Source organism: Haliaeetus leucocephalus, unplaced genomic scaffold (assembly GCF_000737465.1).
Source record: "Haliaeetus leucocephalus isolate CR32 unplaced genomic scaffold, Haliaeetus_leucocephalus-4.0 Scaffold140, whole genome shotgun sequence".
Classification (NCBI taxonomy): domain Eukaryota; kingdom Metazoa; phylum Chordata; class Aves; order Accipitriformes; family Accipitridae; genus Haliaeetus; species Haliaeetus leucocephalus.
The window spans coordinates 13,844,821-13,862,343 of NW_010972576.1; the positions used below are offsets into that span (position 1 = coordinate 13,844,821).

The 17,523-nt window shown below is 39.5% G+C and overlaps 1 protein-coding gene across 13 annotated transcripts in view; it reads right to left on the reverse strand.

Annotated features, from left to right (window-relative positions):
• Positions 1-17,523, reverse strand: part of PPA2 (pyrophosphatase (inorganic) 2) — a 39,982-nt gene that overhangs the window by 9,999 nt on the left and 12,460 nt on the right. For all 13 annotated transcript variants that reach the window (XR_775548.1, XM_010586208.1, XM_010586218.1 and 10 more), the window contains 5 exons: positions 14,982-15,101; positions 12,458-12,544; positions 11,028-11,154; positions 3,224-3,351; positions 1,319-1,404 (listed from right to left, as the gene is read on the reverse strand). Coding sequence is in view for 12 of the 13 variants with exons in the window: in XM_010586208.1 (XP_010584510.1) it covers positions 1,319-1,404; positions 3,224-3,351; positions 11,028-11,154; positions 12,458-12,544; positions 14,982-15,101 (548 nt within the window). In the remaining variant the exon portion in view is untranslated. The remainder of the gene's footprint in view (positions 1-1,318; positions 1,405-3,223; positions 3,352-11,027; positions 11,155-12,457; positions 12,545-14,981; positions 15,102-17,523) is intronic.

A 17,523-nucleotide genomic window follows, 5' to 3' on the forward strand; every position in this document is an offset into this window, starting at 1 on the left:
TATGTTCTATATGAACGCAAGCAGTGCTCACACTTGGTGCTTCTGGCAGCTAACTTGGGTACAGTTCAGAGGACCACAGTTAAGAAACTAAATCCCCCCAAAAAGTCAGCAGGAGAAACTGGCACTTCCCGAGGGAGTTGAACACCACCTAGATGGCTAGCACAGATGGTGTGAATATCCTCCTGTCTCTTGTGCCTTGAAAGATAGACAGATTCTGTGGCAGGCCACCCTTGGTTTGCAGGAACCTGCCTGCAGTGTCTAACAAGAAGGAAAAAACAGGTCAAAATTCTGCTCCTACATAAAGCAGCAGATACCTGTACTGCTTCCAGAGAGCAGACAAACTCTGGGACCAAACAGTTGGCAGAAACATTTCCCTATGAATATATATCCTTTCACAGCAAAAGTGAGTTTAGTCATGAGTTTTTAAAGTCCTACACAGTAAATGGCAAGAAGTTCAATTCCTCAAAGCAAGACTGCAACTTTATTTTTTAATTTCGTGAACGTGAAGCTCAAAGTGCCTCTGAAATGATCCAAGACCAAAATTTGAATATTATCCTACATATTCTTTCCATGCTAAAGCAGTACTACCAACCTATCCAAGTCCTAAGGTGTTCAAATGGCTCCAAGAGAGAAAGTCACATTTCCCAATGAAGTAGAAGACAAGAGTGACTATCTGAGCACAGCTTCCCCCATAGCCTTTGCCCTCTGCTTTAGCTAATGGCAATCTACAGCCCTTGGAAAGCACCAGGCAAAGATACCTGCCTGCTCTTCGAGGCCTCTGGTGCCGGAAGTGCCAATGCAAACCAGTCCAGAGAGCTTAATGAAGTCCATTTTAATTTAGATCAGGCCAAAAGGTAGTAAAGAACAGTAATTTGGTGTTCTCATTTCAGAGAGCAACTACAAAATATGGAATGCTAAGCTGCAAAATAATTTTGCAACACAGCAATGCAGCACTGAAGGATGGAAAGAACAGTGACAAGAGGATTTGCACGGTATACCAAGATTCTCCCCAAACCATCCCAAACACACACTCTGGGGCCATTTCTTGAAAGTTGAAGTAATCTATCTCACTTTTATATAATCAATATATTTTTGGAACCACGTACCAGTAAATCATTGTCATACAATGTGCAACTAGTCAATCATAGTCTCTTATCAATTAATTATCAATCAAAACCATGAGTATTCCTGTCACCTCAAAGTAAGTAAGTAAGTACATAAATGAATAAATCTGAGAAGTTCATGCATAGCTGCCACATATTGAATACCACCAGTACCAGCACAATACACAGAGGAAAAGACACGACTGGATACATACCACTTAATAGTGCCTCCATCAGCCTTTTTATGAAGCAAAGCTTTCCAGTATTCATGGGTGGATTTAATAATTTCAACAGCAAAATCCTAGTTTACATCAAGGAAAAGTTTTATGAATTAAAATGTTATTAAGCAGAAAAAAAGCCACAGAACTAGTTTATTAAAACATACTGTTTCATGTGCTATTTTAAGGGGCCTCCTTCAAGGTCTCATTAAATTTCTGGAAAATATAACACTCTTTTTATGAAAAGAAACAAACTTCACTATCTGTCAAATGCACTGGCAACACATTCAGGACTTTCCCTCAGTCTGCAGCCAGAAAACATGAAGGCTGAAGGAAAAAAATTACATCAGCAATAGATGCTAAGCAGACACCTACAGCTGTAGAAAAGTGTACCAGGTCCTAAATGGGACAAAGTGTGTAAGCTATGACTCCTCCGTTACACGTGCACATCAGGGTGAGAGTTAAAGTTTCCCCTCTAGTGGCAAAATTTGCTTTTACTTCATTAATTGCCTAATCATATACTTAAGCATTTGCAACAACGTAACATGTCAGCTGCTTAACAGTTTTTGTTTGTTTAAAACCAAAGTAATATTGGGGGTGGGGTAGGGATTAAAACGCTTCAAAAAAATAAAGTAAAATAAGCCCTCAGTGTCCAGATGACGATATCTAGACTGGCTTGCAAAAAGCTGCCAACAGAACATTCACATTTCCTAACAAGGAGTGACCTGGCAAAATGCCACTGGAACATTGTGAACTTCACCAGAGCTGCTGGAGCACAGCCATGGCTGCCTCGCCACATCCTGGGTCTCTAGAAATGCTTGAGAATTATTCAAGTGCTCCAAAACAGCTATCTTGGGGCATTCAGTGCCTCAAGCCTGAACTCCAATGGCCTGACAGGGATATACCGTTAAACTGTCGCTACAGAGCAACACTCTGCTTTACAGAGGAGGAAAATCTCCAAGAGCAGTTCCTGGGAGAACAGGGGAATGATCAGGTTATCAAGCCTCACAGCTCTACATTTGATTGATTTAAAAGACAGTTTTAGTGCAGAGGGGAGTCAGGGCATCTCTTTAACCAGACAAAACATGCAAAGTTGCCTGTGCTGGTTAGAAGGCATTTTATAACTTTGATAGCACACTGCAAGGCTGAACTAGCTGACACATGGACATCACTCATTAGGAACCTGTGATTCTTTGCCAAAAATAGTCTACAGAGAGTGTGCAATACATGATTTGCAAAGCTCTCTTACTCAAATCATACCCAATTTCTTCTGGTAAAATCCAGGTATTTTCTTCAGCAAGGTCTATTCCCAGGTCTACTCTCCTTTCAAACACTGGCCATTTCTATTGTAGGTAGTTTAAAATGCCATTCATTTTTTTCTAAAAAAGGGAAAATATTTTTTCGGCCTTCAAGCCAAACACAGTTCAAATGTTTTTACATAGAATTACCAGGAAAAAGTATACCTTGAGGAAACACCAAATATGAAAAAATCTGCAACCCACTGTCTGTCAAACTGCATAGCCTTAAAAAAAGAAGTAAGGAAAATTTATCAACCAGGACTGAAAAAATACCTGAAAAGGCAATCCATTCATTTCTCTGACAAGGAGAATGAAAATGCTGTGAAAAAAACCCCTACAAACACACAGATGCATGTGTAAGTCTCGTCAGGATTAGGACTGAATGTTTTTTTGCAGACTTCCTTTAATAACCCATGCATTCTCCCTGAATAAAATGGAAGGCAGCAAACATTATTTATTCCTAGCCTAATAAATTGTATTCAAAGATCCCTCGTATAAGAATTTTTATTGTTAAACGTCCTCCTTTACAATTTCAAAAATTCTGGATATATTAAAAGAGGCCACAGGACAGAACAATGTATCTTTAATTTTGGATTATCTTCACCTTGTCTTTAAATTCTCCATTAAAAGCGAACTGATTTTCCGGTTTACCATCAGGGACTTTATAGAATCGGAACCAGTCAACCGTAGCCTCAAGGTAACCTGGTTTGTGCCTCTTGACATCATCAATATCTGTAGGTTTAAAAAAAAAAAAAAAAAAAAAAAAAGACTGGTCATTTGGTCATTTTACTCAGAGTTTTTGTAATATTCATTTTTTTAAAGTCTCATAAAGGATCTGCAAGCAATCTGATTTCACTGAGCACTTTCAAAGTCATTGGGGAACTCCACTTTATTACATTAGCTGCCCACAGTTGATATCTTATGATTTCACAACCACACTAAACAGGTAAAACAGTTGCCTCCTGCCCTTCTTTAATTAAGACCCAAAGGGACAATGAATAAAAGGACCATACCTGTGACAGGAGAGGAAGAAAATTCCCTATTTACAGGCTTTCCTCTCAGTAGGTACCTCTTGCAATACTTAGATTATTCAGTGAGGTAATTTTTTTCCCCAGCAACTGCAGGGACTACAGGCATTTTTTGATAATGAAAGAATAGCTAGTAAAAACAATTTCAACACATGGATTTTTAAACCAGCACCTCAAAACAAAATACAGGCTTGACTTCTCAAAGTTATATTAAAGGCATCCCTTTGCTCACATTACTTCCAAATTCAGCCCATTAGATACAAGACAGACGCGTGCCAGGAGCACTAAACACTAACTCTACTGATAACCCCACGATATCTGTATACTCACAGTGATAAGCCAATTCTACCTTTACCTCTATAATCCTACCGTGCAAAGATGGAACAGGACACAAAGAGGAACGCATGCCATTTGCAGGACACCCTTGGGAGGCAGAGATGAGCACTGCCACAGTGGGTACAGAGAGATTAAACAGTCACACAGTAATTCCGCTTGAGGGCTATACTGCTATAGCAAAGATGCGGTTCATGATCTTAAACGTTTACTTCTGCTGTGCATATCAAATTTTACCAGGTTGTCCTGCAAGACTACCATCACTCCTGTCATTTGCAATGAGTTGGTCCTATCAGCCCCTTGGCAAATTAACTCTCCGGCAATATGTTTATATGGAAAAGCCTTCAATGCAATTCTAATTGATTTTGATACAATAAAGGATTTTGTCCTTTCCAGAAGCCAAGTACTTCTGGTAGCTGGTGTAATCCTTCTCTTTCCATCTGTATCCCTCCTACAGTCACTTCTCATGGAAATGGGAGCTGACTTTTTATTGCTGTGCTTTGCACACAGTCTTCCAGCTATTTCATAACCTCAGTCTGGCCAGGCCACCTTCCATGGTGTTATTCTCCTTCTCTAGTGTTTTGCAAGTCACTTGCTCATTTCTGCCTTCCTGATTGCCTCTTGCTCTCTCTCCATACTGCTTGGCTACTTCATTCTCTTCTCCCATAGGTACGCCTCACTCACTGACATCTCCTGTTTGGCAGTGATTCCTGATGGATACTCTTCTGTCTATCCAGTCCTATAAAAACAGATCTTCAGAGTTGCTTAGTCCACAGAATTGACACCTAGTCATGTGCTTTCCATCTTTAAGTGCCTAAATGTCTTTTTAAAATCTAGTCTGTGAACCTGAACAAAGACATTCAAGTGTTTCTAAAGAGAACAGTAGGAGAAGAGAAAAAGTGCTGTGCTACAGACCATTCAATTCTCTGTAGACCACCAAGAGAGATGACATGTCGACTAAACTGTGAGACCAAACCTATGTGAGAAGATATGCTGAGTGTCCATAGGCATCTGATAGATGCCATTCCCAAATTCCAATGGATCACACACTACCCAAAGAATAAAACATAAAACTTTGAAGAACCCTATGTAAATTTTTGCTTCTGCATGCACTTAATAGGGCTATGTGTTTATGGACTTGGAGTAAAACACATTTTGAATTTGGCTGCTGGCCATCTGCCTGCAGAATATTAGGGAGTTTCATTGGCAGAATCCCAGAAAAAAGCAAGGGCACATAAGGCTGTGCTAGAGGCAGGTCTTCTAGCTGGAATACATGTTTAAGAGTACAAGAAGCCTTTCCCTGGGGTGGGTGAGACCAACCAAGAAGGAATGATTTATAAAAGGGTGGGGTCTTGGTGGGAGGCAGGATGCTTCATTTGGGCACTAATAAAACTGCAGCACCAATTCAATCAGTTTCAGGGCCCCAGCGTATCATCCTGTTCTCTACAAACAAGGGAACATCCCTCCTCCCATCTTGAGCCTTTGTCATCTCCACTTCTTGTGAGATTTGAACTCACAATTTCTAACACTTGTTTTTTGAAGACACAGTATCTCCTCAAGTCTGTAAAGCAAACCAGGCTGCTGCAGCAATTTTCTTGGCTCCCAGCAGTGGATGAACTCTAGATCTCCACCTTCAGACACTACTTAAATTCAAGCATACTTTCTCAGACTGCTGCTCCTTTTTTCTGGTTCCTGTTCCAGCAAAATTCTCTCCTAACTCTGCTTTTCCATTCCTCCTACTTGGTTATTTGCCTCCCATTCCTATAACAACTGTTTACCAAAAGTGCTTTACCGTCTACTGACACTTGGGCCCTTCTCCACCTGTTGCTCCTTATTTATAGGCTTTGTTTGTATTTCTGTAAAGGACTCAAATATTAGAATAGGCTTTGGGGCAGGCTTTCATTACCTCCTTAAGATAGGAATGACCATCTTCATGGATAGAATCATCTCTCTGAATTCCACACTCCCTCTACTGGAAAACACCTTGCCTAGGTAAAATGACTACACAGAATCAGGCTACAGCATTATATGGCCCCTAAAGTACTGGCTGCTGTATACTCTGGTTTTGAGGACTTAAGAAGGGGGACAGTGGTTGCTTTTATTTCCTTGGTTCCTTGCAAGTTACACTCCTTCATCCCCATGCTTCACTTCACTATTTTTTCTTATGAAAGACAGCTACTAGGCACCAAATGAAGCTTAAATGGTTGAAGAAAACAAACAAACAACATCTCTATTATAATAGGAGTTGGTGGCAAGCAGCAGGAAAAAGTGCATGGTGCAACAAAAAAAAGAAAGAAAAAAAAGAAAAAGATCCTGTTGCTGTGGAGTCAGCACATAGCACAAAATATAAGGGAAACAGCAGCTCTCGCATCACTCAACAACTACCTCTTCAGTTCATTAAAAGGTGCCACAGGAAAGCTTGAAAGACAGCTTGTCCTTCACTTTGAAATCCAAACAGCATCTTTGGGATATCAGGGCGAGAAGGAGAAAAGTATACTCAGAAAACAGAGGAGTAAGCAAAGAAAGGTAAAAGAAAAGATCACAGTACAGTGATTTACTGCACTAATATCTGTAAGAGCTAGCTGCATATTCTAATTTAAAAAAACAAACAAACAAACATGTCCTTTCTGCAGCAGATACTGTTAGACACTTTTTTCTGACCCTGAGTGCTCACCTTCCCTTAGAGCTATATACTCCCACTGGTGTCAAAAGGGGCCGAGCAAGTACAGGAGTAGCAAACATGTACCAGGCCTAATGTGGTTTCATCTCTGCAAGCAAGCCCTGCTCAAAGTGACAGAGCAGAAAGGTCAGGCTCCTGCAGGTACATTATCACCACATACCCACTGGTGGCAATTTCCTTATACTGCCTACATACAACCATAGGTCCCATTTTTCTGGGCACCTAAGTTAAGCACCAAGGATTAAAAAGAGATGGCTAATCACATTAAGGGTTGCAGTTTAGTCTCAATAAGGAAAATCTCTAGAGGTTGGCACAAACAATTGATGTTAGCTCTCTGTCAAGGGAGAAAGCCAATGCAAACGCAGATCCCTATTCTATCTGGCTTTACAAAAGAGAGCAACAAAAGCATTTGTACAAAACTACCATTTTTAGTACAACAGATGCTGCTTCTTGCAAGCAAAGCTAAAACAACATGCTTGCAGCAAGCCTTCTAAACAAGGTCTGTGGGAAGAGAGGACATATGTTTTTAATAACATCTTATAAACATTTACAGGAAGCAGCAGCTACATTCCATATAAAGGCATTTGGTGTATTTTGTGCAGCATGGTGTGAGGGGGTAGGAGGGGAGCCTCAGTACAGATAATTAATTTCTTTATATTGAATGCTTACACAAATCCACAACAAAAGTTTTCAGGGCCTCTGCTGCTTCTCTGCATATAAATACACTCACATGCAAGGGTCTATAACAATATATGGTACAAAGTATGCAATATACTTTGTTTTTACCATTTAGGGTTTGATCACTTAACTCAAAAAGCCAATCTTGAGTCGCATATTGGAAAAGAAGCATGGCAACATAGCACAGTTAACTGTACCAGTGCCAGCGAAGGGTAGTGCAACAAAGCCGGTAGACATCACCAACTGCTGTTGAATATATCCAGGCATCTTTCCATGAGCAAGAGCGAAAAACAGCTGCTAAGATTCCAGGCTGGTAAATCACCTCTAAAATGCCATCCAGCATACATGATTTGTCCAATTTGCTCAGGGAAGGTAAGATGACCTTTTGAAAGTCAGACTTCTCATAAGCTGCTTCAAACACACTTCCTGCTTCAACTGCCAGTGATTTTCAAAACCTCTTGTCCAGCATGAAGATGCCATATACATTTAGACCAAATTACAGCACAAAAATATCACTCATCCTTTCTGAGCCCAACCTTGTAAAGCACATCAGATATGTGAATTCCAATATATTAAATTCAATCCAAATTATGAGATAAGCAGTTAAGCAGCCTCTCCACTGCAAGTATTTGCTGCTTCTCCTGGCTAGTATTTTACAAAAAACAACCAAACAACAACAACAACAAAAAAAGCAGACAGGCCTATAACACCTCCAAGATTTAGTGTTTCAGTGTGTGGGGAGCTTTTAGGCCCTTTCCCAGACTTGCTTGGTCTGAAGCTGCTTTTCTGGTCCACTAATGGCCATCTGCCTAGCAACTGCCCGAGCAGAAAGACAACACAGTGGTTTTCAGGTACCCACAGACAGATCTTATTGAAATAAGATCAATCTTAAGATGTCCAGTTTTAATGTAAAACAAAATCACATACAGACACCTGACATATCATGACACATCATCTGACATACAGCTTGGATTTGGAGTGAGATTGTCCCCTTGCCCATCAGTATTAAGTGCTATAATTTCAAACAGACTACCTCCAAAATCAGTCCAAGAAGACACTAAGCCCCTGCTATTTCCATTAATGACACAGTTCCCAGTTGAATAGCTGCTAAGCATTCCTTATCATTCCTGGGTATTGTCACTATAAACTAGAGTTTCTCATTGCTCTGTGTGAAAGAGAGTGTTCTAGGCAGGGTTTCCAATTTAAACCAGTATTTATCAATAAATGCCTGCAGGACACAGTACAGTGGAGTGCTATGAATAAACAATGAGAACTGCTCAGAAGTTAGGACTGCTTAGTTTTAAGTTCTGTGAAGTCTCAGAAAAATCAATTGCACTTATGAGAACGATCACAAATCCCAGAAGGAGAATATACAGAGTACCTGGGGTGTGCTTAAAGCAGCAAGAGGAGTTAACACACTGCACGGGCTCAGGATGGGGTTTGCAAGTAATCACCACTCTGGTGTCTCAGAATTATCTTTTCCAAATGTTCACTGGGGGCTGTGCACATACTGAGCTGAAAGCAAATGTGATGATTCTCAGTCCAATTTGAAATGTTTAGCAAATGAAACAAAAAAAGGACTGGACAGACTTAGAAGGCAACACTTAGCCTCATCTTTTCCTAGGATGCCACCACCGTAACACAGCAGCACGTCAATTATTGAGGGAGATACCGGTTTTATCTGTAGCTGCTATCCCTTTATGCTGAAATAATTAACAACTTTGAGAAGGGGGAAAAACAAGTATAAAAGGACATATTGTACTGCCTACTCCAACAGATTTGTTTGTTTTTTGAGACTGAAGAAGGATTGCTGTTAAACACTGCAAGCAAGTCATGTTTTGTGAAAGCAGATGGGGGCTTTTTTTTTTTTCCCCTTTTACTTTCCTTTTGTAAATTCTGGACTGCAACTCCAATCCCAAAGGGAAATCAGATTAAACTGGATAAATATTTCTGCACTTCTCTGAACCTCAGAAGGACAGTTTCTTTCTTGAGGTTTTGCACCTATTCTTTGATAAGAAAGGTTGCACGCAGAAATCAACTACAGGTGATGGTTTGCCCTCCCCCCCCCCTTTAAAGACTAAAACTCTTACTCCCCTCCCAAACGAACTAAAGCTGTAACACAGCTGACAAATCAGTCATTACCTGAAAAAAACAAAACAGAGGGCTTTCAAATAGAGCTGCTTAACCCAATGGCATAAATTGTCCCAGTTTTGCCCCTACTTAGTAGACTCCTTTTACATTCTCTCACCCACTTTTCTGACTAAACTCTCTCAGAAATTGATAGGGAAAAAAGGTAAGAGTTAAACAGAACAGTGTAGAGAAATAAAGTGCTAATTACTTGTCTTTTAACTACTGACACTTATATCACATTTCACTACACATTATAGAGAGGTTTAAATTGATACTAACGTTTAACAGCAAACTATTACTTACTATTTCCTTAAGCTGAACTTCTTAATCTCTAACTGTCAAAGTAGTTAGAGTGTCATAAACACTATGTAGTAATTCATCTGCCCAATGATTTTAATCAGCATCAACCCAAGAGTTTCCTTTTCCTCATCTCCTCTTCTCCCCTTCTTTCCCCACAAGCCAAGTATTCTCCACGTGAAAGCAACCTGCAAGAAAACTGAGAATGAAGGGCCAGTCCAGTGATATACTTACTTTACATTCAGAAACCAGGAAAAAGCCTCAATGGCCAAGAAACATAATTCCTTAAAAAGCTACTGGATAGCCCTATTCCTACAGAAAGGCCACTCTCTGCGTTGGTGCTCCCTACCAACAAAGGGCAGGCTCTGATCATACATACCTGATGGTATATATGGTTTTTGATCTCATAACAATCACTAACTTGTAGACAAACCTCCTCAATTCTCATGATTCCCAGTAACACTGCATTTGAGGAAGTGAACCTCCATTTATCCAGAGAAAAGCTGCACTTTACCTGTGCTGTAAAAACCTAACTCCCTGCAGTTTTAATACGTCTGTATCATCATCTTATTGAACAGTCTGCAAGCAGAATTACACCTCGTGCTATTCACACAGACACACTGTAGTACTTGAATTCCATTTGGATACGAGAAGCATGGTCACAAGGAGGACAAGTCTGGACAGGATATTTCCCCTTGCACAGCTAGTCATCATCAAGGCTGAAAGTAGGGTGAGCAGCGTTAGCAGTTTCCTTTACAAGTTTTCAAGCTAAAAGGTGAAACCTAATCATTCATACTAGGCAACAAACCCTGGAAGTAACCCAGTTACAAGCAACTGAACACTGGAAATGTACAGCCCTTTTCAGAATGCAACTCAATGCCTGCAAATATAAAAGGAACAAACACATTCAACAAGAAAAATAGCAGCATGCTACATAATCCGGGTGGGTAAATATGCACTATTACACAGGAGATAAGCCTGTAATTTTAAGAGGTCACTTTCTAAGGCAGTTGTGTTTCAGAAGTCAAGAGACTTTCTGCATGACAGGTCCTCTTGAAAATCCAAGTGAACCTTTCCAAAAGCTTAGTGTGAAAGCAAATATGCCCTTTTTAAAGGAAGCACCTGATTTCAACAACAACAACAACAAGTCTTGCCTTTCTGCTGTCTACCTCTTCTTGTCCTGGGTGGCCTAAACTCATTCTAACCATTCTACTGTGCAAGCTGCTGACAAAACTTGCATTAAGAAAGATAAAAATACTTGCCATGGATTTTCTGAGCTTCTGGGTCATCCACACCGATAGCAATTATCTTCCAATCTGTCTCTCCTTCATCAACTAGAGCTAAAACACCCAAGACCTTCACCTGAACAATCTCACCAGAAGAACGAATCTGAAACAGAACATAACCTTACAAAGATATGGAAAACACTACAGAGAATTTCTCTTTTACCTTACAAACAAAATAGTTTTACTACATTTTTGACCAGCAGCTAACAGAATTGCAAGATAGAACTGTAAATGCAGTACACATCTATTTAACATTATTAGCCTTTCTCCCACCATTGCTATTCTTCAATCCTCAATTCTCCAGTCAGTATTTACTTAAGTAGACAACAAGCTAGAAAATTTTTCCTTTTCTACCCTACTTCCCCCACACCTTCTTGATCTTCACCCCAAACTGCAAGTCAAAGTATCTCATACTAATCTTTTAACTCTTTCCTGCATCTTAACGTCTGCTTTCTCAACTCTTGGTCTTTATCTATGTCTTTCTGTTCCTTCCTCTAGACTCCAATATACACACATAAACACACACCCCTTCCCCAGAAATATCAGCACAACCGTTTTTTGCATTTTCTTGGGAACCTTGTCCCTATCAGCTAATGTTCCCTTTACAACTCTTTCTAGATCCCTTGAAATTCAGCTTTAGGTTCCTTTCCTCAAATAAAACCACCTTCACTGAGGTCACCAATTAAATTTCCCCTTACCTAAAATATCCCAAGAGACCCCTCTTTCAAACCCATCCGTTTCATAACCCCATCTTTGATACCACGGAGGACTGCTCCATTCTTTGCTGCCTCCAGATACGTAGAATTTTCTTTCAGTGAGCTAAACCCTTCCCCTATACCTACTAACGGTGTTTGCTGCACCTCTTTTTCATCCATCCACTCTGTATCTCATAACCCTGCAACAGGTTCCTGTCTTCTCCTCTACAGGAGAGGGATCTACTTCTGTTTGAACCTATGAGAAAAGTCAAACCTACCTCCTTTGTGGGTCTGACCTTGTAATTTTATGTGCATGACACTGACATTCCTCCTCATCTTTCAGAAACCTATTCCTAGCTCCAGTACTGCTAACAGGGGAAAAAAAAAAGAAAGCTTTTCTTTCCCTAAAAATCTTAACCCCCTCCTCCTTCACCCAAAACTCACTGTCCAGCCACAGAACTTCAGGGTGGTGTTCTCTTATTTTCCCTTTTATCCAGTACAGAGACTTTACCAAATTCTGCTTTTTTTCTCCTTTTTAAAAAACACCATTTCCTTACCTAGTCCCTCCTCAGATCCTCTACTCCTACTTTTGTCATCGCCTGAGACTATTACCATGTTTTCTTGTTTTCCATCTGCCCTTCTCTTCCAATAGTTGTTACCAAATTATTAAATTAACCCTAATAAATTAAATTAACGCTGATGAAGACAAACCTTTGAACCTATTTCACAAACATCAATAGGATCATTATCCCCACAACATCCTGTAATGTTATCTGTATGGTTTGGATCTTCCCAGGTCTGTCAAAGGAAAGAGAATTATCAGTTACCAGCTGATCTGCAATTACAATTCATCTAAGCACTAAATTACTAGGGTTAATAAAAACACCAATAAAAACATCAGCTTTCTGAGAACCGGCTTGCTTAATGGGAAAAGAAACAAACAAACAAACAAACAGCCACTGGACTGACGTTGAGTGACTCATTCTCATAGTCAGGACAAGTAACATGAGGATTACTGAGAACACAGTAACAAAAATATTAAAGTGTATCTGAGTCACAGATGCAGTTATCAAATTGCAGTGATTAAGGCATCAGAGGACCCTGAATATGTATTTTTCTGGTTACTAGTAGTTGTGGGATTAAGCTAGAACACCCTACAATTACATTCTTATTATACTCTTTAAATACCATGGCACTAACCTAAGTTGCTTTCAAAAACATCTAGGCTTTGAGCTAACCAAGCTCCTAGGTATGGGTTTGTCTGCACTCAATTAGCTTTTTAAAGTTTTTAGATCTAGGTATGAAATACTTCTGAGTATTTTGAGATGCGTACATTCCCAAGAACAGCCAACAGTTTTAAGACCAAAGAAGCTTCTCCAGGAGGCAAGTTCAAATCCCTGCTCTGAGCTCTGTACAAACAAGGAATCATAGCCAAGTTATACTAATTTAATTACTAGACCAGTACTTGTTTTGTCTCTTACTGGCTAGTAATGAGTAACTCATTCTAAAGTTGAGAAGTTTTCTTGGTAAGAATTTTGAGTCCAATGAAGTTTTGTTGAAAAAGTGTTACAAAACTTTTTTTCCAAGGACCTATATACTGTTAGCTCCTGCCGTCCATGGTCAAACTTCCACCTCAAACTTGTTCTTGAGAACAAGCAAATGGTCAGGTGTTTAGGTAGCAGAATCACTACCAAAAAAATTGCTGAAGTGGCATGAAGAAAAGATTTCAACTTAAAATTTGTTTTTCCAATACTCTTCCAAAGTGCTTTTTATTTCAGGCTGCATTATACCAGTATTATTCTCCTGCACAGCTGCACCCCTCCACCTGTAGGTTAGAAGGAAAGCTCACTAGGAATGGTATTGTTCTCTGGACAGCACAGCAACTCCTGCAATAATGGTAGTCCTACCATCATTTTTTTCTTCTCTGTTCCACAGTATAAAACAGCAGCCACAAATACATATCTAAGCCATATACTAGAGTTGAACTTCTGGCAACTGCTAATCCTGATGAAAAATCCTCTTGTGATAATGGAGACACTGAATGGATTTTGTTTATTACAGCTGCTAGCAGGAATCTGGAGTATCATCTAGTCTTCAAACAATTGGAGGTGTAATGATCCAACTGGTATTTTAAAGTTATTACAGTAAATAAAAATGACAATTATCTCCAGCCCTCTCTGACTCACAAGGTAACAAGGCAAGCTGAACACTTCTCCTGGGGAAAGTGTCATCAGTCCAAAATAATGCACTTTGTGCAGGAAAATATTCAAATGTTTAATTTTGGCTTTGTACTAAGGCACAATCAAATTTCAAAACATTAAATGGAATTGCTGGTTCCCAACTATACCTGCTTGGAAACCTTGTCTACTGAGACTGCTAACTGGATAAGAACTTCATTGCTATACTCCAGCACCTGCCTGGTATCTCCTCTTCAGGGATCAAATACCTAAGCAGATTTCCGGGAGTAAACTTTCACTGCTTATGCAGTTCAGTGTAAAGAAAAAAAAATTCCTCTTTTCTAGCTCCATCACGTTCTTCAGTACTAATTTAAGTCCAACATGTTATTCATAGAAATGAAAAGTTTAAAACTTTTACCAGGAGCAATACTGTTAGCTCCTGCTGTCCACGGTCAAACCTCCTCCAAATGAAAAGTTTAAAACTTTTCATTACACTGAGAATTTCAGCCATTAGTTGGGCTTTTTCAAGGCTCAAAGTTTTGAATGTGTCATGATCAGTAAAGTCTCACAGTTCAGAGAAAAGTTAACTAAGGCAGTTGAGGTTTAATCTAAAAAAGAGCAGCCCTCGTGTTCCTCTTTGTTAAAGATATTAAGAAATCCCAATTAAAATTTATGCTGCAATACATGAAAAATCCTAAATTAGTTTTTTAAAAAATGCCTTGTTTAAGCAGAAAAGGGCTACTTGACAAAGTATTCTTTAATGGCAGACCATGACAGTTTAATTCTGTCACTACAGTACAGAGATGGAGACTAAAGATTCAAGATTTCTTGACCATTTAACTCCTTCCTGAAACACAGCACATATTTACACCCACACCCAAATTCTGATCAAAATTTATGGACACTATAAAGCTCAACATAAAAAAAATCCTAATTTACAAATGCATCAAAGAGAAACATCCCTCTTGCAACTGATTTGCATTCAAGCAGTACCCAAGATTTACAAGGCAATTTACACAGAAGACAGAAAACTTTCACCATTATAACAAAAATGTTACCTGTGGGAAGGCACCATAATTCCATATATAACCCTTGTGAGGAAAGATATTTGCCACATATCGAAGCTTGCCTTTCTTTATATCTTGTTTAATGGGATTCAACGGCTCCTCAGTGGCAATCTAAGCAGATCATGAAAGACACAGAGAGAGAGAGAGAGAATGGTAAAATGGAAAGCAATTCATTCTGTACCCAACCAGTTAGAAAGATCCATCTGGGAGCATGTGCTTGTGGTTTGAGAAGTATTAAAATTATGATGGCCTCACTCTAAATCTCAAGGGTCATGTTCAAAAAGCAGCTTATTAAGGTTTTAAATAATGTTGTGGAGTATGCAAAAAAAAATTAATCTAGAAGAGAAAGTCATAAATTTATAAAGGAGACTGTCATGGTCAAACATAAATACTGAAAGGAACTTAAGTTAGAAGCTCCTGCACTTTATAATACAAGTTCAACAGACATGCAAATGGTGGCACAAGTTCTTCTGACAACAGGGGCTTTGACAGCAACAGGGGAAATGTTTCACCTTCTCACCCTCTGTTCATTGCTCTCCTATTGCATACATCCCTTCTCTCCATCACCTCTCAGCATACAAATGCTTTTTAGTAGGCACAAGTTCTGCATAGTCATCAAATGCCAACTTACCGCAGATCTGGAATAAATTAAGCTAGCATAGAAGGCATTCTTATTCCCAAAGAAGCACTCATAGAAGGACTAAACTAATTAAAGCTGAATAGTTTATTATTGTCATCATCCTCCCCAAAACCTCAAATACAAACCCACTGCCATATGAGTTACCTACCACGCATCAATTAATTCATTGTCACCATCCTTTTGACACTCCACACCACAATCCAATCCATGTTAGCTTGGCTCTTGGCTTACACACATTCACCTGTACGGCATCACATTTGTTACAGGCTCAAGTGGTTACACTGGCTCAGGCAGTACATAGTTTGTATGCATAAGCACACAGCCCTTAGTCCATACTGATTTTATAACATTCTTGTAATTTACCTAAAGCACCACCACCAAAGCCACCCCAAAGGAATTCCACCTTTTTGAACCACACCAAACTATCAATAGCATGCACTGATTCCACAAGTAAAATCTCCCCAAGAGCTGAGATCAAGGTTCACACATTTCTGGTTTCACACTTGGTTCTACCTGCTTCTGGTCATAACTTAACAGTGAAGACCTTGAATATGCCACCTGGGACTTTGACAGAAGTAGAGCTCAACAATGCTTTTTCTTGATGTAAACCAGGACAAAGAGGAGTAACTGACAACAGCAGACAAAAGTCTCATGAAAAGCACCTTCAGTAAAATCAAGGGAAGAACAACAGAAGTACAACAAACTGATGAGCAGGAGATCTGGCACTGGCGATGTAACAGTGGGAAACATTCATCCTAAGGCAAGGTTTAATTTCCTACAGTCTCCATTCCATGTGAGGGAATCTCAGCACGGAGATGCAGACAAGACCTGGTATTAGCACCTTACCAGAATCTGGACTGAAGGACTGCCAGGACACTGGCAAGGCAAGACAACTGCCTTAACGATTAATGCAGGAAATTTCAAATACATTAAGAGTTCAGATTAGAGAGCTACATCTGGTCTCCTCTATCAAGCCAGAAAAAGTCTAAACCCACCAATTTCTGAACCTAACAGGACAGCAAAGTTTTATACCCTTGACATAATGTGCAAAGAAGAGGGGAGGGAGAGCAACCTGAGCTTTACACAAAGAGTTCAAATAGTGTTGTCAAAGAGAAACTCTACAAAAGAGAACTCAGCTTCCACAATAAATCATCATCTTAAAATACAAGGTAAATATCCACTGTGGTGGTAAACACAGTTCAAGTGATTTTCCAGCATCAGGGAAAGGAGAAAACAAAATTCTGAAATAACAGGCTGAGAAGGTTCTTTGGTGTTATTTTAAATAATCAAAATAGTTAACAGCTCAACCACCAACGTCTTTAAAAGCATCCAGGAAGCATACCTAAAATTAACACAAACGTTCAGGAAGACAGGACATATCCTGGTGAGATCTGTTGTTTCACAAACACTACAGATGAAGCATTACTCAGCTTCTATATTGTAATTGCAGAGGAACAACCCACTAGGCTCTACTTTTAAAATGTCTCCCTACAGGAGTAGATACTTTCAATCAGTGAGGTGCCCAAGTATTTTTTTTGTCACAAGGAAATGCTTTTTCATTTGCAACTCCATTTGTCAGGATCTGGCCTAGCATACTATAGAGCAGAAATGAAAGGAATTAAATCCTCTGAGTGAAATGTTCTATGAGCAAGCAGGAGTAAGACTAAATATTGGACAATGTCCTGCAAGCCATTACTCTAGGATGCTATTGCAGGTATGCTGCACTCTGCAGTCAGAGGACTGTCAAGATGCAGTACTCACCCGTAGAAGGGAAACAAAATTAGAACTTCAACACTTTTTATAATCACAAGGAAAGTGTCTGAACGTGCAACTTCAAATTAATTTTTAACAGAGAAAATTTTATGTGTAAAGAGTAATCCACACTCTGATTAA